This window comes from Myotis daubentonii, chromosome 10, assembly GCF_963259705.1.
Source record: "Myotis daubentonii chromosome 10, mMyoDau2.1, whole genome shotgun sequence".
Taxonomy (NCBI): Eukaryota; Metazoa; Chordata; class Mammalia; order Chiroptera; family Vespertilionidae; genus Myotis; species Myotis daubentonii.
In genome coordinates this window covers 76322883-76343699 of record NC_081849.1, presented here as the reverse complement: position 1 = coordinate 76343699, position 20817 = coordinate 76322883, and the positions used below count along the sequence as shown (strand labels likewise).

The 20817-nt window shown below is 37.4% G+C and overlaps 1 protein-coding gene across 4 annotated transcripts in view; it reads right to left on the bottom strand.

Annotated features, from left to right (window-relative positions):
* The window catches only part of CDK13 (cyclin dependent kinase 13), a 123710-nt gene that overhangs the window by 4652 nt on the left and 98241 nt on the right, over positions 1–20817 (bottom strand). For 2 of the 4 annotated variants that reach the window (XM_059655734.1, XM_059655735.1), the window contains exons 10-13: positions 14092–14208; positions 13363–13494; positions 6976–7181; positions 516–971 (exon numbers count right to left, since the gene is read on the bottom strand). In XM_059655734.1, coding sequence (XP_059511717.1) covers positions 516–971; positions 6976–7181; positions 13363–13494; positions 14092–14208 — 911 coding nt within the window. The remainder of the gene's footprint in view (positions 1–515; positions 972–6975; positions 7182–13362; positions 13495–14091; positions 14209–20817) is intronic. The other 2 variants (XM_059655736.1, XM_059655738.1) reach the window with 1 other exon arrangement.

Here is a 20817-nt window from a genome sequence, read left to right as displayed (position 1 = left end):
TTCAAAATAGTTAAGGTTTCCTATGGGTGGTCCTAAAGAGCATTAGAAGTTCCATCTCTGCATAACCGCTCCCCCCCCCCCAAAAAAAAAGAAAGAAAAGGGAAACAGTATATAAATCCTAATACTGCCTACTACCATTTAAGTCTATCGTGACCAAAAAATTAAATCATATTTGACTTTTCAAAGGTATCTCATATATACCTGTTTATTGCTTGAAGAACAAAAGCTACTGTATACGCAAAATTTCTGCCTTGGTCAATCATCCTGTTATAGTTGGAGTAAAAGATTATATCTTAACCATAGAAATCATGACGTTCATAATAAGTTATATCGCACATGGATAATTTGCTAAAGCGTCAATTTTTAGAAGTAAACAGATTAAAAAACCTAAGACCTGAGAATTTTCAGACATCTCCTAGCAATGCCACTCAACAATACACATTATAGATAACCATCAACAGCAAAAAAACAGTGTGAACACAGCTACATTAGTGGTCTGCTATCTGCACACTCACCCGATACTGGAGTGCTAGGTTCTGGAGGCGGTCTCAGTTGTAACGATGCTGCTTCATGGCCCGATCCATTTTCCCTTTCCTCTAGCAGCACATCTTTCTGCTTTGACTGCTGAGCCTTTATTAACTGAGTCAACAGAACCGCAAATGCACTCTGCACGGCCGCCTGGGCAGCGTCAGTCTCCACTTTAGGCTGGACGCTCTGAGAAGAAGGCTGAATTCCTCCCAATGGTTTTGAAGACTCCTGCTGTGGTGTTGATGGATCTGTCTGTTTTTCACCTGTTGCCAAAATTCCAGCAGGAAGGTTTATTTTATTTAGCTGTTGTTCAGTCTCAGAGTTTACCTTAATGTTCAACACTTGAACAAAATCAGCCATATTAATACTTGTTTTAGATTGTAGTAGGTTTAGTAGAATTGCCAATTCAGTGTGGTTTAACTGCTGTCCAGGGCCTGTTTTTACTAAAGACAAAATTTGTATTAATTAGAATTGCTGTAATTCATGGCTGCCCCACCCACAAAATGGCTCTGTATGAGCACATGAAAATGTATATTTGTAGGACAGTGTTTAAGAAACACTGTAAAAAGGGAATCTCAGTTTAATTTAATTTCATATTCATTTAAGATGTTACTGTATATAAATTTTTAAAAAAAGAAATGTGGTCCATTTTGAATAAATTATCTTTAGGAGTAAATATTTCAAAAGGAAAATCAAAACTATCACTAGAACCCTATACTATAAAGGTAACTAGGAAATGTCACCTGTGAATGTGAATGGATGATGATGATGACGACAACGTTAGCTAGTGTCAGGTACTTTCTAAGCATTTTATATCCTCTATTACTTACAACAATATAAGGCATACTCTATTATTGGCCCCATTTTTAAATGAAGAAGAAACTGACATCCAGAGAGATTAAATAACTTGTCTAAGGTCATAAACTCTGTAAGTGACAGAGCTGAGATTTGAACCTAGCATTCTGATTCCAGAATCTGCACTCTTTTAATTACTCACTGTACTGCTTATTTAAAATAATGCTTATTATCTAAGAACCTTGTATTTGTTTTTTTAAGTTTATGTTTTATTTTTATTTATTGAATTTATTGGGGTGACTGATTATATAGGTTTCAGGTATACAATTCTATAATATGTCATTTGTATATTATATTGTATGTTTACCACCCAAGTCAAATCTTCCATCTTGGATTTGTGCTTAATTCAAACTTTTGTCATAGGCTCTTTGATAAAGTATACTTTATTCAAATTACTTTTTTTAATTTTAAGTTATTCTGGGTAAATAACTCATCACCAGCAAAACAGATTCAGTGGTTTTTCATTTTCCAATTTCCAGTTTAGACTTGTGATGGTTTATACAGGTTCTTGTGAAAGCTTATCTGGATCATATACAGGGGTGGGCAAAAGTAGGTTACTAATAATAAATAATCCAATAACAAATAAATAATAATACAAGAATAAACTATCATACCCCCACAACTATCAACCTACTTTTTCCCACCCCTATATAACAACAAAGCTCAAATGCATATAATCTATATATATAAAAGCCTAAGCAACCTTTACATGGAATGACCAAAATGACAGGTCGCAATGATGCGCACTGACCACCAGAAGGCAGGAGCTACCCCCTGGTGGTCAGTGCGCTCCTATGGTGGGAGTGCCACTCAGCCAGAAGCCGGGCTCAGGGCTGGCAAGCATAGCGGCGGTGGCAGGAGCCTCTCCCACCTCTGCAGCAGCACTAAGGAGCGAGCAGCAAGTGGTTAGCAGCACCAAGCGCTGAGCCCGGCTTGGGCTCCTACCCAGCTGCCTGCCACTTCGCGCACTGCTACATCCCTTGGGGGATGTCGGACTGCCAGTTTCGGCCCAATCCAGGCAATCCAACATCCCCTGAGGAGTCCCAGATTGCGAAAGGGCACAGTCCAGGCCAAGGGACCCTACCCAGGGCACGAATTTCATACACTGGGCCTCTAGTACAACATAATACTACAGATACTGATAAGCAATTTCCATAACCACATCATAGAAGAAACACTCCAAAAAGATTAAAAACTGATGATGAATGCTGTCTTTTTCTACTCTCTCTTTATAGATTTTGAGATATTTTTATTATATAACTAGAGGCCCGATGCATGAAATCCGTGCAAGGGGCTTGGCTTTGCAGCCTCAGCCACTTGCCTCAGCCCTCGCAGCCCTGGCTTTATCCGGAAGGTCATCTGGAAGGATGTCCGGAAGTTCGTTCGGCTATCCAGTCTAATTAGCATATTATGCTTTTATTATTATTACAGATATCAGTTTTAGATTAAATCAAACTTTTATAAATTATTCTTGTGACCAGCATTAATAAGGAACAAAGTTTGATTACTACACCCCAAAGGCCGTTTTTCCTCATTTTCCCTTTCATTTCTCTATTAACAGAGGCAGTCTCTGTATGAGTTCAGAAGTATTCTTTATGGTGTCTCCTCTACAGAAGTGGCACTTCCCTATTTCAAGACACTTACTGATTAACGAAGAAAATTAATCAAAGAGGATACATTCCTATTTCAAAAAAATCAGAATTCTCACTTAATAGTGAATTTTAAAAAAAGGAAAACAAAATAATAAAATTAAACTGTCCACCATTAATAGGGTTATTAAATATGTAGATAACAAAATGAGCCCAGAAAGGGCAATTCATTTTTTACCAGCTAAAATAGAATGAAATAACTAACCTTCCACTAGGTTTGCTAGTGGAGTAAGAACAACAGTTCCATGAATAGGAGCAGAAATAAAGACCTGATAGTCTTGTTAAGGAAGATGACAACTGTAACCTGGGACAACTGACTACCATCCATACTTCATATTACTGACCTCTCAGATCCTGCTTCAGTAGTAGATGGCATATAAAACATGTAACTTAAATGCAAATTAAGAAAACTTCCTGTTGCTTCTCCTTTGCCTTTCTCCATATTTTACACATTTTTAACATGAAAATAAACTGAACTTGATTTAGACAGCCATCATAATGTGTACAGCAGACATGTTTTCCAGAGCTATGTATAAAATATTTTAATGTATAAGGGAAATTCACTTTTCAAGAAATTCTGAAGAATACTTATCTATAAGAAATAAAAATTGCTGCTGGTTTTTAAAGTAACATGTATCAATACTTTAATGTTGTCTGACCAAGGTCAAGTATGAGCTTGCAGATTACATGGGAAAGCATTAATGGTAATCTTACTCAAGCTTTCTCAGCTAGTATAATCTATATTTATACTCAACCACCAAAAGTCAAATCTGATTAACAGATCTGTTATCAATTAACTAACCAACCAATATTTTTCATCTCTTAATATGTACTAGGCTACTTTTTCATGTTTGATAAACTACCACCTCTGCATACACACATACACACATATATACTAGTACATACAGGCATACCTTGGAAATAGAATGGGTTTGGTGCAATAAAGCAAGTCAACACACATTTTTTGGTTTCCCAGTGCATATAAAAACTATGTTTATTCTATATTGAAGTCTATTAAGTATACATTTCTAAAAATATTATATGCATACTTAATAAAAAATACTTTATTACTAAAAAATGCTAGCCATCATCTGAGCCTTCAGCTGGTCAATAACCTTTTTGCCTCAATGTTGATGGCTGCTGACTGACCAAGTATGGTGGTGGTTTCTTTGCAGCACACAATGCTATTTGATAACACTTTACCAAAGTAGAACTTTTTTCAAAATTGGAGTCAAACCTCTCAAACACTGAAGTTGCTTTATCATCTAAGTTGATGTGGTATTCTAAATCCTTTATCATTTCACCAATCGTCACAGGAGTTGATTCCATCTCAGGAAACCACTTTCTTTTCTCTCTCATAAGAAACAACTCTCATCTGTTAGAAGTTTTATCAGATTGGTTGCAGCAATTCAGTCACATCTTCAGGCTTCACTTCTGCTTCCAGTTCTCTTGCTCTTTCCACCACATCTTCCTTCCTCCTCTGAAGTTTTGAACACTCAGTCATCCACTGGGCTGGAATCATCTTCCAAATGCCTGTTAATGTTATTTAGAAATCTTCCCATGCATCATGAATGTTTTTCATGGCATACAGAATGATGAATAATTTCTAGGTTTTTACTTTGCCCAAATCCATCAGAGGACTCACTATCTATGGCAGCTATACCCTTACAAAATGTATTTCCTAAATAGTAAGACTTTAAATTGGAAATTACTCCTTGATCCATAGCTGTAGAATGGGTGTTATGTTAACAGGCATGAAAACAACATTAATCTTGCTGTACATCTCCATCAGAGATCTTGAGTGACCATATGCATGGTCAATGAGTAGTGATATTCTGAAATGAATCTTTTTTTTTCTTTTGCTGAGCATTAAGCCTCAACAGTGGGCTTACAATATCAGTGATCTATGCTATAAACAGCTGTCCTGTCATCCAGGCATTGTTGTCCCACTTATAAAGCACAGGCAGAGTAGATTTACCATAATTCTTAAGGACATGAAAATTTTCAGAATGGTACATGAGCATTGGCTTCAACTTAAAATCACCAGCTGCATTAGCCTCTAACAAGAGTTAGCCTGACCTCTGAAACCAGGCTTTGACTTCTCCTGTCTAGTTATCAAAGTCCTAGATCTTCTTCCAGTTTAAGGATGTATTTCTACATTGAAAATCCGTTGTTTGGTGTAGCCACCTTCATTAATTATCTTGGCTAGATCTTATGGATAACTTGCTGCAGCTTCTACATCAGGACTTGCTGCTTTGCCTGGCACTTCCATGTTATGAAGACAGCTTCTTTCCTTAAACCTCATGAAGCAATCTCTACTAGCTCCAAATGTTTCTTCTGCCATTTCCTTACCTCTCTTAGCCATTACAGAATTGAGGCGAGTTGTGGCCTTGCTTTGAATTAGGCGGTTTAGCTTTCTTACCATTTGTGTGTTTACTAGAGTAGTACTTTTAATTTCCTTCAAGAACTTTTCCTTTGCATTTACAACTTGACTACCTGGTGCAAGAGCCTAGCTTTTGGTCAGACACTGCTTTTGGCATGCCTTCCTTACTACACTTAATTGTTTCTAGCTTTTGATTTAAAGTGTGGCTCTTCCTTTCCCTTAAACACGTAGAGGCCATTATGAGGTTATTGACTGGCCTAATTTCAATTTACTGTTGTGTCTGAGGGAATAGGGAGGTCCAAGGAGATGGGGAGAGATGGTCAAAAGGTCAATGGGGCAGTCAGAACACATATAACATTTACCAATTAAGTAAGCTGTCTTCTATGGGCACTGTTGGGGTGCCCCTAAACAATAACAATAGTAACTGATCACCACGCTGGCCGGTGTAGCTTCAGTTGGTTGAGCATTGTCCCATGCACCAAAAGGTCACCAATTTCTTGTCAGGGCATATATGGGGTTCGACCCCTGGTTGGGTTGCATATAGGAGGCAATCAATCCGTGTTTCTCTGTTACATTGATGTTCTCCCCTCTCTTTAAAATCAATAAAAAAATATATTTAAAAAATAAAAGATCAATCACTGACCACCACAATAAATATAATAATGAAAAAGCTTGAAATATTCTGAGAGTTACCAAACTGTGACTAATGAGTAAATTCTGTTGGAAAAATGGCACTGAAATACTTGCTCAATGCAAGGTTACCATAAACTTTCAATTTATGAAAATTGCAATATCTATGAAGTGCAATAAAGTGTAGCACAATAAAACAAAGTATGCCTGTATATATTTCATATTAGTCTACACACACACACACACACACACACACACACACACACAAATTAAACTAAACCTGAATGCTTTCTGGTTTCTTGAGGCCAAATGAGGGAATAGATTCCATTTTTTAAAAAGTTAACACTGAAGAGATTGATTTCTCATGAAGACGCTTACTCTTACAATAGATTGAGTCAGAGGAAGAAATTTAAGTTTTCCCCAAATATCCTTTAAGTCATTTTTGGCACAAAAAATCAGATTCCAATCTTTGAGATTCTATAATATAATGGGAAATGTATTAAGAGTAACTTCTAAGGATATTATAGACAGTACGAAAGAGCTTCTATTATAATTTTTGGCTCTTTTCCTATATCCTTCTTCTTGAGCATTCAGACATTAAATGCTGAGCCTCAGTGGGAACAGTGTTAGCAAAAGACCTAGTGATTCCTGTACTAGGAGGACAAAGAAAGTAGAGAAATCTGACTAATGACTAGTCATATATAATTTGAGTCCCTCTTTGTAAGTTCATCTTACCTTGACATTGCTTAATATTGTGGTGCCAGTACCAGCAACACATGTGTACTGGCACAAGCAAATAATAAAGAAATGTCAAGTTCAGTGAATAAGCCTTAATGTTCAACTTTTAACCTCCAATGCCTTAGCACTAGAACAATATAATCAACAGTAGCCACAAAACAACCGGAAGAAAACCATGGAAGCATTACTGACCAGGTGCCACATTCGAGTTGCCCTGAGATTTCAGTTGTGAAGTTGGCAGCACACCCTGGGGTGTGTTCGTCCTGCTGTCATCCAAGCCCAGAGACAAGTCCTTTTTGGGGGCTTTCACTGTGGAAACATCATCAGTCATGCCCATCTGCTTCTGTCTTCTTCGCTTTTTACTCCACAACTCATGACAGTCTTGCCATAAAGGAAGGCTAGAAAAAAGAGAATAAAATTGTTTCTCAGTGGCATTTCTTAACAAAATGCTAATATTTCTGAACAACCAAATTGCCACTCCCACGCCCCTGCAAGTTGTTCTTGAAGACTTAACACACAGGCTTTACAAACTGTTCCAATAAAAATTGCCCTTGATGCACACCTCCTTCAGTCCTTTACCTTTATAAACAGATGGTGGTTTCTGAATAATCACTAAATAATCATTTATTAAAACTGTAAGTGAAGAATATATGGTCAGCCCTAAGTGATTTGGCTCAGTGGCTAGAGCGTCGGCCTGCAGATTGAAGGGTCCAGGGTTCGATACTGGTGTCAAGGGCACATGTCCACGTTGCGGGTTTGAACCCTGGTAGGGGGCGTGCAAGAGGCAGCTGATCAATGATTCCCTTGCATCATTGATGTTTCTATCTCTCCCTCTCCCTTCTTCTCTGAAATCAATAAAAAGATATTTTAAAAAAATAATGTATAAAAATGGGTTACAATGATCCTTGGCACAACCTTTTAAAGCCAATTCTTATCATAGTACATCATACATTGAATACGATATTTAAAAAGGCAAAAAATATGCCATTTGCAGAAACTAGCCTAGACAGAGGATTGAAAGTACAAAGACTAAGACATACCAACTGTGAAAAATTTTCTTGCAAAAACTTTTAACTTTTTAATACCCTTGTATTTGCTGCTGTAAGCAAATGCCCTAGAATTAAACTGATGCTAGAGGCATTTCAAAAATAGGTAATCCAGGCTCATTATTCATCAAAAAAAGTTCTGAATAGCTAGGAAGTATCATCAAAATTACCCTCAATTATGAAACAACTCTACCTGAATGTAATTTCATAAACCTGACAACCATGCAGAATAACTTTTGCTTAAAAAGAGACTTAAATATTTGATTTATAAATATTTTCTTTTTACCCTAATAATCCAATATTGTGTCTATTTAAAATAAGAAAATTAAGGCTTGGAAAGGTTAATAAACTTGCCCAGAATAACTACAATTTTCCTTAAGAAGCTGCGACCTGGTGATAAAAGTCTGCAGTATTCAGCCTATACATGTTTTCCTCTAAGGATACATGAAGACTTTTTAAGGGGGTACACTTAAAATTGTTTTAAAATAATTTCCATATCCACATGTCCTCTTTCCTACAATTGATCTTTGAGAATGGCCTGCACATTCAGCAAATTCTTTCATACCTCCTCTTTTACAATTACTCTATGTCATGTTATAAAAGAAAGGCATATGCAGCAACATGGTTGAATCTTAGCAATGTAATATAATATAAAAAAAGTCATTCTCAAAAGAATACAAACAGCATGACCCCCTTTTGTAAATTAAAAACTAAAATTAAAAAATATAAATTATTATAAGTACATGTAGATGGCAACAAAAAGTATATACAAAAGAAAACAGGGATGACGGTTACCTCAGGTACAGGAAGGCAAGGGGATAGAGGTAGTGGTGTAGGGTTGGAGTGGGGAAAGGTATGATATGATTAAAGTAGATTGTTTTCAAGATTCCAGCTTTCATTTGGTAGGCTCATAGCTGCTTATCAACACCATTGAAAATAACTAAGTAACTAAAGAAAAAAAAGAGCCATGCATGGACCAATGATGAGTGATACAAGGATTATGATTAAACCAAGTCTATGCACCTGAGGTCCAAAAACAAAACAAAGGCATACCTCTCAGCCATCTTACTATGGCGCATTGCCTCAGCGTGTAAAAACCTCCTGGAGTAACAAACAAAGGGACAATTTGAAATATTGATATTGGGAAGCTATAAGGCATCATAATCCCGCCAAAGCCTTTCCTCTCCTTTTTCTCCCCCTGGCCCCTCATGTGTTTTTATAAGATGTGTACCCTTAGCCTCTGTGGAGATATTCTGAAATCAGATGTACTACAGTACTGCAGTAACGAGTGATTTTACTTCCACCATCCAAATATTCTGGGAATGGATGGCTCTTAAGAAAATGAGTCCCATGAGTGTAAAGCAAAGAAATCCACTAAAAGGGCTTTGTTCCCTCCCATAATTTAAAGGTAAGAGATTCTTTATGGATGATTTCAACACTCATCTCTAGGACAGAGAAACATCACCCAACAAATAGCTAACACAGTATTAAATCAGTGATGCTGACTCAGATATACCAGGAATGTTTTCTAGGATGAGCACATTTTTATGTTCTTTTCTGAAGGTTCGAATACTGGTTCTGCCACTTATTTATTGTGTCTCATTAGGCAAGTAATGACTTCTGTGCCTCAATTTCCATGTTTTTAAAAATAAGATAACAATACATTATAGGGTAGAGGTAATATACGTTAACATATGTAAGATCTTGGGCATGGTTAGGCAATATATTCATGTTTGATTCAATTTATCATCATTCAAAAAGGTAGCTTAAAGCTATTTTTATTAAATCACACCATGAAATATTTATGCAAATATAGCTGGTCATATTTTACCTAATGCATTATTTAATACTTTATACTTGCTATTAAGAAAAAAATTATAGGCTAGGTGCCATTCTAATTCCCTTTTTAACAATATATATTTTTTTCTCTTTTCATTAAATACTTCAGAAAATTTTGACAGGACATCTAACACAATTAATAGAATTATTTTTTGTGTTTTTTAATACCCCACTCTCATTTGATTATTCCTAAAAAATTGATCAGAAGAGTATATTATATACACATATTTCCTAAGGAATGCCATGCCTTTCTTCATCGTCCTTAGCTCATAAATAATTTATAATTAATTATCTATTACATATTACAAAATGAGGTTATATTGTTTATATAACTTTTTATTTAAATATTAGATTGACATCTTTATAATTTTACCTGACTGCCTTAGTGATCTTTCCCATAATTTATTACTGGTTTACAGATTTTTCATCAAAATGTGTATTAATGTTTATTCTTAATGAAAAAAATGTAATCAGGTATGTTCTGATAAAAACAGTGAATTTAGGTGTTACATTTGATAATATGAACAGTGTTTTCAATTAAGTTGTGTGGGAGACACTTTTCATAAATTGAAGGGAAAACATCTATAGTGCCAAGGTTTTGACAAAAAACATATATAGTTTAAAAATGTAATAAGAAACAATTTAATAAATTGACTGGCAAAGTAACACTGAAATGACATGCTGACTTCCTAATCTTTTGTAAGTATACTGGATTGAACAAGTATAAATAAAAAGAAAAAGTAACAAGTATAATAAGTATTTTAGTAAGTATTCGTAAAGCTTCTTTGGCTTACTTTCCCAAAATTTGAAAAATTAAGTGGTTAATGACTGAATAACTTATCTTTTGGCAAGTCATGTAGTTTCCAGGCTTTACTGTCAAAAACATTAAAGGAGGAAAAAAATCTTAAGTTTATATCTGAAAGGTCATTAAAATAATTTTTGATGACTGATTACTATGTGGTTTTGGAGATATAATATGGAGGGAATTTAAAACTCAGTGATATAACTATGACAAAACTCCACCTATTCTCAAATGCTTGTTTACAAGGGTACTTATTAAAATAATACTAAAATTAATGTGGAGCTATTGCATTCTAGAATAAGTACTATTAATTGATAGATATGCAAATTGCATGGGGAAATTAGCCCTACTTATTTCATTAGGTTGCATTTCCAACAAAATTTAATATTTTTTTCCTTTTCTTAACTGAAATGTGTGATATTAATATTTGCAATGACAAATTAAGAAGAAACAGAACTTTGTAGTCAGATTTTAAAAATCAAATTTCCATTTATATGTATACATATATTTGTTTTAAAAATGTATCACAAGGTAATCAATTAATGCTTTCAAGCATAAATATATGCTGCATTAAAAATCTGCAGAAGCAATGTAAGTCCAAAATGAAAAACGAGCAATGTAAAATGGTTAGTTTCTTCATACATTTTTATTGTTGTTAATCCTCACCCAAGAATATTTTTTCACTGAGTTTTTGAAAGAATGGAAGGGAGGGGTAGAGACAGAGAGAGAAACATCGATGTGAGAGAGACACATTGATTGGTTGTCTTACGCATGTGGCCCTGGGCCTGGGATCAAGCCCATAACCAAGGTATGTGCCCTTGACCGGAATCGAACCTGAGACCCTTCAGTCCATGGGCTGACACTCTATCCACTAAGCCAAACGACTAGGGATCTTCATATGTTTTCTAAGGGAATGTTTGTGAATATAAAGATATTTTTATTTCATTGAATATATTTTTAAGAGTGATGTAACTGCTCCATTTAAGTGTCAACATTTATGATACACTGAAAATTACATCTTTTGCAACTATTTAAACCATTGATTTAAAATGTTTAGATGTCGATTAAAATTGAACTTTCCTACAGTTTTAGCAGAATTCTTTCATGTGTAATACCTAAACCAAGATATCAATTTAGATCAACTTAGACATTATCAATATAAGAAAAATGACATTATATTCCTCTTGATATGATAAAGCAGGAAGCACACTTTATTACCTAGCTAGTTCTTGCAAAAAAAAAAAAATGTTACTCTAATCCTGATATTAAGAAAGCAATTAGTCAGATTTTATAATGTTTTACAAAACAGCTAGCTTGTACTCTTCAAAAGTGTCAATGTCATAAAAATCTTATCCAAAGAGTGATTAAAGAATGAAAACACATGACAGCTAAATGAAATATGTAAGCTCTGCCCTAAAAAAAAAGGGGGGGGAGGGTATAAAAGAAAATTATTGTGGAGAAATTTGACTATGGGCTATTAAATATTACAATGTTAAATTTCTTATGCTTTATACAGAATTAGTCTTAGTTCTTATAGAATCACTTATAAATGAAGCATCACTTCCACAATATATTATTCAAACAGTTCAGATAAAAGTTTACATACAGTGATAAAGCAAATATGCCCAAATATTAATTGTTAAATCTAGGTGGACATATGAATGCTCACTGTATTATTTTTTTCTATGTTAATGTAAATGAGAAAAATTTTCAAATCCAAAGTTGAAAAAATTCTTTAAAGGGATACTAGAGCCAAAGTTTCATGACAGCTAATAGCTACTAATAAGCAAACCCAACAAGAATCCATGAGACAATTCAACAATGAATAATTCAGATCCCTCAATATGTCAGATGATATATCCTTTAAGCCTTTAAAATCATCTCCACAAAGGCTATTTGTATACAGCAAAACTTAATGAAGCTGAGTATGAGGGTCTCACAGGAATAGAGTAAACCCAATCTAAGTGGTAAGTGAAAGAGTCAAGATTTGAACTCCAAAGCCCATGTTTGTTCATTTACAATATGTTAACTGTATTACATGGAAACATTTTATTATTGTACGCACAGGCTTGCTTTATGACGCTCATTAGCATTTTTTTAAATTATTAAGAAAATCCCTACAAAGTTTCTAGATCTTGCCAAGAACCAAATAATCTGCTTTGTCCTCTCCCATTTCCCCAAATTGATCTTAAAGAAAGTATAGGAGCCATAAGAGAGTAAAGTTTCAAGAACCCAGCTATTCTGACTCCCAAACTCTATGCATTCCACAGCCCCCCCACTGGACAATAAACTCAGTTTATACAGGCTTTTGATACTATTATTTTTATCCAATGATTAGAAATTTTATTATATATATAAAAAATTTATTATATAGTTTGCCAAGGAATATATTAGAACTTCTTTCTCTTATTGGACTAACTTGAATTTGAGAGCGGGGTCCACCCTTTGCTATATTTGTATTCTTGGGCAAGTTTCTTAACCTCCTTGTGCCTGCTTCCTCTTCTGTAAAATGGTGATGATGATAATAATACTCACCTGAGAGTATGAATGTAACACATGAAAAATGTTTAGCATTAGCACTCAAAATTTTAGCAACACCAACTAATAGTATAAGCAGTAGTATGGGTACTACAATAAACTGCAGCAGTAATATCTTCTTTGAATTAAAATATATTAATAAAATTGGCTAGAGGAAGGCTACTTTTGTTAGTCCTATGGTTAGCTGAACATTAACCATTCTAGATATGCAAATTATATATTTTATACTGTTATTCTATTTCTTTTTATTTCTTTTGACTTAACCATGAAAAAGCTTCTGAAAGTTACATACAGATGTTATTAAAACTATCCAGTTTCTTTATATAAGGGATCTAATAATAAAAAGTCACTTACTCTGGTGGGGGCATTTTTGAGGGTTCCACATCCCGCAGGAACTCACATTGAAGAGCTTGTTCTGCAGTGCAGCGCTTACTAGGATCCAAGGCCAGCATGTAATCAAATAAGTCTAGTGCGGCTGCAGGAATACTAACATGAGAGGGTTAAAAAAGTCATTCATGGTCTTTGACACAAGTTTAATGTTTCTTTAGAAGCTTATTTCAAGTATTAGCATTTTATACCATGTTTATAATACTTTATTCCAGTAAATATCAATTTTCTTTTGAAAAATACTTCACATATTTTTATAACTATCATTCTAATAATTTTAGTTTTGGCAAACAATAGTATATTTTATTACTCTATGGGCAATTTGCTGTTATAACATAAATTAAGAATTGAACAGAATAGTTTCCTACAATAAAAATAAAAACCTGAGCTCAAGTAACTTGAAAGATGTTTCAATAAAATTTAAAATAATGTAAAAGTTCTTTCTTATGTAAGTACCAAATCTAACACACAAACACAAACCACTGATTCCATAATGGTGGTAAAATGATAATTTGCATGTAGCAAAGGGAAACTCAAAATAAAATGACACAGAATAATTGTGATAGATCTACTTTGAGTCAAGAGAGAATTGAGTAACATTTAGAATTCAGAGTAATTAACTAAACAAACAAACAAACAAACAAACAAACAAAAACCATTCAATGCAATATGGATGTTTAAGCATCCCCTTCTTACAAAACAAATTCTTCTCTTAACTTTCGACGATATTGCTTCTTTGGTTTCATGGTGTTGAAATATGGTAGTTTGATTACATCGGGCCACACTGCAGGACATGGACTCCCACATATACGGCTAAACATAAAAGAAGTACATCACTATAAACTACACAGACAAAATAAAACAACTGCTATACAAAATATCGACTCATTTAGGTCCTGATATAATTATAGACATTTTATTAAATATTTCAATCATCCCAACATAATTACTTGTTTTAAGAAATCAATTTATTTTCCGTGGATACTTCTAATACTCCAAACATTCAAGTTCCTAGAAAGAAAACCTTATTTATAAAATCAAACCTTAAAGGTAACACTCAAAATATGCTGATCATATGTTGAACAAAATAAAAAATTTATTCCAATAAATTAAGAAACGAGAGTTTAGTATATGCCTTTCTCTGGTTTTATAGGTACCTGTTATTTACCACTTTTCATAAATATAATGAAGTTTGCGATAAAATCAGAAACAGATATACTACACTCAGGAAGGTAAGCACATTGTAAATAAAGACTGTTAAATTCTGTCAACTGGTGGACCCTAAAAGTAACATTCTTAAAACATGTAAGTTCTTTAAAATTGTGCCACAGATTTCAAGGTATTAAGAAATTTTAACTGCTTTACTCTCTGCTTATCTGTATCTTAAAAATACTAATTTTTAAAAATATATTTTTAAAATAATCCTCACCAGAGGACATGTTTTTATTGATTTTTTAAATATATATATATATATAAAGAGAGAAATGTCGATGTGAGAGAGAAACATCGATTGGTTGCTCCCATCCGCGGTATGTGCCCTGACTGGAATCAAACCGCAACCTTTTGGTGTTCAGCAAGCATGTCAAACTCAAAGGCTAACATGGGCCAAATAAAGTGTATGTGGGCCGCAAAAAAACAACAACCTTCCATTTTCATAGAAACGTAGGTTTATTTCAATAGAGACATGCTGAATACAAAGGGCTGAAATAAATGAGTAATTGTTAACATAAAATATAGAACATTTTAATAAAAATTAGTATTTTTGAACATTAACTTACCAATGAATAACTGCACAGATTAATAAGCATATCACAAATAAACCTATTTTTCTTGTCCTCCAAAGGCGAATTATTTCCTGTTGCACACACCAAACAAGTCAGTACAAGACTAGTAACGTGGCAATGGGCTGCTGAAATATTCGCTGCTAGTATTAGTGGAGAGAAATAGTGCGCCTGCGCATAAGGCGCATAAGGGAAATGAATGCAGCACGATTATAATAATCAGTCATTATTGAACGTTGTAGTTCATTACTAATAATTATGTGTAACAGGATATTGTAAGAATTAACTTACAAAATTTTTATTAAAACGTTTCTTACATACCATTACATTGGCTGGGCCGCAAAAACATTCATTGTGGGCTGCGAATTTGACATGCTTGGTGTACAGGACAACGGTTCCAATCAATTGAGCCACCCAGCCAAGGCGAAAACCCTCATAATTATTTTATTAATTAGTAAGTCTTTGTTACAATAATTTATTTTAAAAATGCAGTGATAGGTAACTCCAGCTGGTAAATAGTTAAAAACTGATTTTGGTAATAGGCAGATAAAAAATTGGTTAAATATGCTTAACTTAAATATACTAAATCTCAAGGATAAATGTATATAGTATGTAAAATGATCAGCTGGTATTTAAACGTAAAAAGAAAAGGCCCATGTATTGCTGACTAAAAATATTCTATACATACATAAATATAAATGTATGCACCAATGTGCATAAGCATTTGACAAGTGAAATTGCCATTCTTTAGTTGGGCTTCAGAATGCTATCTCAGAAACATGTTTATTATGTAAGAGAACCTCTCACACTTTTAAAGTTATATGTCAACCAAACTGTGCTTTTTGTTTCAATATACGATAATCTCCCTTAACTATGAGGGATATGTTCCAAGACCCCAGTGGATGCCTGTAACCAGGAATAGTAGCAAACCCTATGTATGCAATGTTTTTTTCCTATATATGCACACACACCTATGGTAAAGTTTAATTTATAAATTAGGGACAGCAAGAAATTAACAACTCTAATAATCAAATAGAAAAATTATAACAATATTCTGTAATAAAAGTTATATGAATGTGGTCTCTCTCTCTCAAAATGTCCTTTCTTTTTTTATTGACTTCAGGGAGGAAGGGAGAGAGAGAGAGAGAGAGAAAGATGGAAACATAAATGATGAGAGAGAATCATAGATTGGCTGGCTCCTGCATGTCCCCTACTGGGAATCAAGCCTAAAACCGGGCATATGCCCTGATCGGGAATTGAATTGTGACTTCTTGGTTCATAGGTCGACACTCAACCACTGAGCTGCCGGGGTCCAAACCCCAGCGGGTCCAGGGGTCCCCAAAGGTGTGGACGGAGTCGGCGAAGAAGGAATGTCACGGAGACAGCGTTCAGTTGATCAGCAGCCTAGCCAGGATCTCCAGCCAAGTTCTGGTCTCGATCTCCAGAGAGGCTCTGCTGGTTCTCCAGCCAGGTCCAGTCACCAGGTTCTAGTCAGGTTCTCTTGCCATATTTCTGTAGTCAGGTTCAGTCCAGGATCCCTTGCCATGTTCTCCTGCTAGGCTCTGTCTCTAGGCTCCGAGGCCAGTTCCTGTCCAGGATCCTCCGGCATGCTCTCTCCAGCGAAGTTCTTCTGTCTCCAGGCTCCGTGTAGGCTCTGTCTTCTTGATTCTGTTCTAAGTTCTGAGTTCTGAATTCTGTCTCATGATTTCTGTGTTCTGAGTTCTGAGTGTTTCTGTCTTGTTACAACTGTATTTATACCAGTTGATTCAATCCTATCAATCTCTATTACAAAGGTTAGGGCGTTTCTTATCTCCATTCCAGGGAGAAAAGATTATGTAGTTTAAGCATGATTGTTCGTAGTTAAAGGGATTAATTACCCACCTGGCACTTAGTTGAGGGGTTTTATTCCCTCCCTAACTTCAGGGGAAAATCCCTACCTGGGGATTCAACCTTTCTCAGAGGTGACTTTGGTTAAAACACAGCGCCAAGAAGGTGAGCAAACATATTAAGAACCGTATGCCATATATGCCAGGTCCCTTGAAACAGCAAGGATGGACCGGCTCCCGGCAAGGGGCGCTTACCTAGGTGTCCCTGTTCGGGCGCCATATGCCGGGGTCCAAACCCCAGCGGGTCCAGGGGTCCCCAAAGGTGTGGACGGAGTCGGCGAAGAAGGAATGTCACGGAGACAGCGTTCAGTTGATCAGCAGCCTAGCCAGGATCTCCAGCCAAGTTCTGGTCTCGATCTCCAGAGAGGCTCTGCTGGTTCTCCAGCCAGGTCCAGTCACCAGGTTCTAGTCAGGTTCTCTTGCCATATTTCTGTAGTCAGGTTCAGTCCAGGATCCCTTGCCATGTTCTCCTGCTAGGCTCTGTCTCTAGGCTCCGAGGCCAGTTCCTGTCCAGGATCCTCCGGCATGCTCTCGCCAGCGAAGTTCTTCTGTCTCTAGAGAACGTTCTTTGTAGGTTCTGTGCCTAGGCTCTGTCTCTCTTGGTCCTGTCTTCCAAGCCTTGTGTCCTTAGTTCTGTGTTCTGAGTTCTGTCTCTCTCTGTCTGGTTCTGGGTTCTGTCTTCTTGATTCTGTTCTAAGTTCTGAGTCTTCCTGTCTTCTGAATTCTGTCTCCTGATTTCTGTGTTCTGAGTTCTGAGTGTTTCTGTCTTGTTACAACTGTATTTATACCAGTTGATTCAATCCTATCAATCTCTATTACAAAGGTTAGGGCGTTTCTTATCTCCATTCCAGGGAGAAAAGATTATGTAGTTTAAGCATGATTGTTCGTAGTTAAAGGGATTAATTACCCACCTGGCACTTAGTTGAGGGGTTTTATTCCCTCCCTAACTTCAGGGGAAAATCCCTACCTGGGGATTCAACCTTTCTCGGAGAGGTGACCTTGGTTAAAACACAGCACCAAGAAGGTGAGCAAACATATTAAGAACAGTATGCCATATATGCCAGGTCCCTTGAAACAGCAAGCATGGACCGGCTCCTGGCATATTCCCCCTTTTATATATTTTTTAAAGCAAGCATTAAAAAAAACCTCAAATGCTCTCTTATATCCATTTTAAGAGTAGGATTGGCGCTTTCCGCTATTACCTGAGTCCTGATCTATCACCCCAGGAAGAGCTTGCCAATCCTGCACTTTCCCAGGGTGGAAAGGCTGCAGTGGGGTTAAGGATAAGGCACCTTGGGCCTACCTTCTCCCATGCCATTACATTTACCTTTCCTTCCTCAGAAAAGCATGGACATATTTCTTGTATAAAATGTTCTGTCTGACTGAGAGTAACCTTAATTCCTCTGCTAACAAGCATATATGTTAAAAGATCAATACAGAGTCTTCTTTCTTTGGACTCAGTATGGCACATCTTCTCAATCTAAGAATCAATACAGAGTCTTCTTTCTTTGGACTCAGTATGGCACATCTTCTCAATCTAAGTTCTGTACTATCCACCTTCTTACCCTACTTATCCTCTATAGGGGGGTCTGTAGCACCCTGGTGGAGTCCTATCCGTCCCAAGTGTGGGGTTCTCAATGGGGGGGGGCTTACCTAAGGGAATCCTGTTCCAGGGGTTCCCAAAGGTGTGGACGGAGTCGGCGAAGACTATCCACCTTCTTCCTACAGTGGAGTCCTATCCGTCCCGAGTGTGGGGTTCTCAATGGGGGGGCTTACCTAAGGGAATCCTGTTCCAGGGGTTCCCAAAGGTGTGGACGGAGTCGGCGAAGACTATCCACCCTCTTCCTACGGTGGAGTCTGATCCGTCCCGAGTGTGGAGGTTCTCAATGGGGCGGCTTACCTAAGGGAATCCTGTTCCATGGGTTCCCAAAGGTGTGGACGGAGTCGGCGAAGACTATCCACCCTATTCCTACGGTGGAGTCCGATCCGTCCCGAGTGTGGGGCGCTTACCTAGGGGTCCCTGTTCGGGCGCCATATGCCGGGGTCCAAACCCCAGCGGGTCCAGGGGTCCCCAAAGGTGTGGACGGAGTCGGCGAAGAAGGAATGTCACGGAGACAGCGTTCAGTTGATCAGCAGCCTAGCCAGGATCTCCAGCCAAGTTCTGGTCTCGATCTCCAGAGAGGCTCTGCTGGTTCTCCAGCCAGGTCCAGTCACCAGGTTCTAGTCAGGTTCTCTTGCCATATTTCTGTAGTCAGGTTCAGTCCAGGATCCCTTGCCATGTTCTCCTGCTAGGCTCTGTCTCTAGGCTCCGAGGCCAGTTCCTGTCCAGGATCCTCCGGCATGCTCTCTCCAGCGAAGTTCTTCTGTCTCCAGGCTCCGTGTAGGCTCTGTCTTCTTGATTCTGTTCTAAGTTCTGAGTTCTGAATTCTGTCTCATGATTTCTGTGTTCTGAGTTCTGAGTGTTTCTGTCTTGTTACAACTGTATTTATACCAGTTGATTCAATCCTATCAATCTCTATTACAAAGGTTAGGGCGTTTCTTATCTCCATTCCAGGGAGAAAAGATTATGTAGTTTAAGCATGATTGTTCGTAGTTAAAGGGATTAATTACCCACCTGGCACTTAGTTGAGGGGTTTTATTCCCTCCCTAACTTCAGGGGAAAATCCCTACCTGGGGATTCAACCTTTCTCAGAGGTGACTTTGGTTAAAACACAGCGCCAAGAAGGTGAGCAAACATATTAAGAACCGTATGCCATATATGCCAGGTCCCTTGAAACAGCAAGGATGGACCGGCTCCCGGCAAGGGGCGCTTACCTAGGTGTCCCTGTTCGGGCGCCATATGCCGGGGTCCAAACCCCAGCGGGTCCAGGGGTCCCCAAAGGTGTGGACGGAGTCGGCGAAGAAGGAATGTCACGGAGACAGCGTTCAGTTGATCAGCAGCCTAGCCAGGATCTCCAGCCAAGTTCTGGTCTCGATCTCCAGAGAGGCTCTGCTGGTTCTCCAGCCAGGTCCAGTCACCAGGTTCTAGTCAGGTTCTCTTGCCATATTTCTGTAGTCAGGTTCAGTCCAGGATCCCTTGCCATGTTCTCCTGCTAGGCTCTGTCTCTAGGCTCCGAGGCCAGTTCCTGTCCAGGATCCTCCGGCATGCTCTCGCCAGCGAAGTTCTTCTGTCTCTAGAGAACGTTCTTTGTAGGTTCTGTGCCTAGGCTCTGTCTCTCTTGGTCCTGTCTTCCAAGCCTTGTGTCCTTAGTTCTGTGTTCTGAGTTCTGTCTCTCTCTGTCTGGTTCTGGGTTCTGTCTTCTTGATTCTGTTCTAAGTTCTGAGTCTTCCTGTCTTCTGAATTCTGTCTCCTGATTTCTGTGTTCTGAGTTCTGAGTGTTTCTGTCTTGTTACAACTGTATTTATACCAGTTGATTCAATCCTATCAATCTCTATTACAAAGGTTAGGGCGTTTCTTATCTCCATTCCAGGGAGAAAAGATTATGTAGTTTAAGCATGATTGTTCGTAGTTAAAGGGATTAATTACCCACCTGGCACTTAGTTGAGGGGTTTTATTCCCTCCCTAACTTCAGGGGAAAATCCCTACCTGGGGATTCAACCTTTCTCGGAGAGGTGACCTTGGTTAAAACACAGCACCAAGAAGGTGAGCAAACATATTAAGAACAGTATGCCATATATGCCAGGTCCCTTGAAACAGCAAGCATGGACCGGCTCCTGGCACTGAGCCACACCGGCTGGGCAAAATCCTTTTTTTA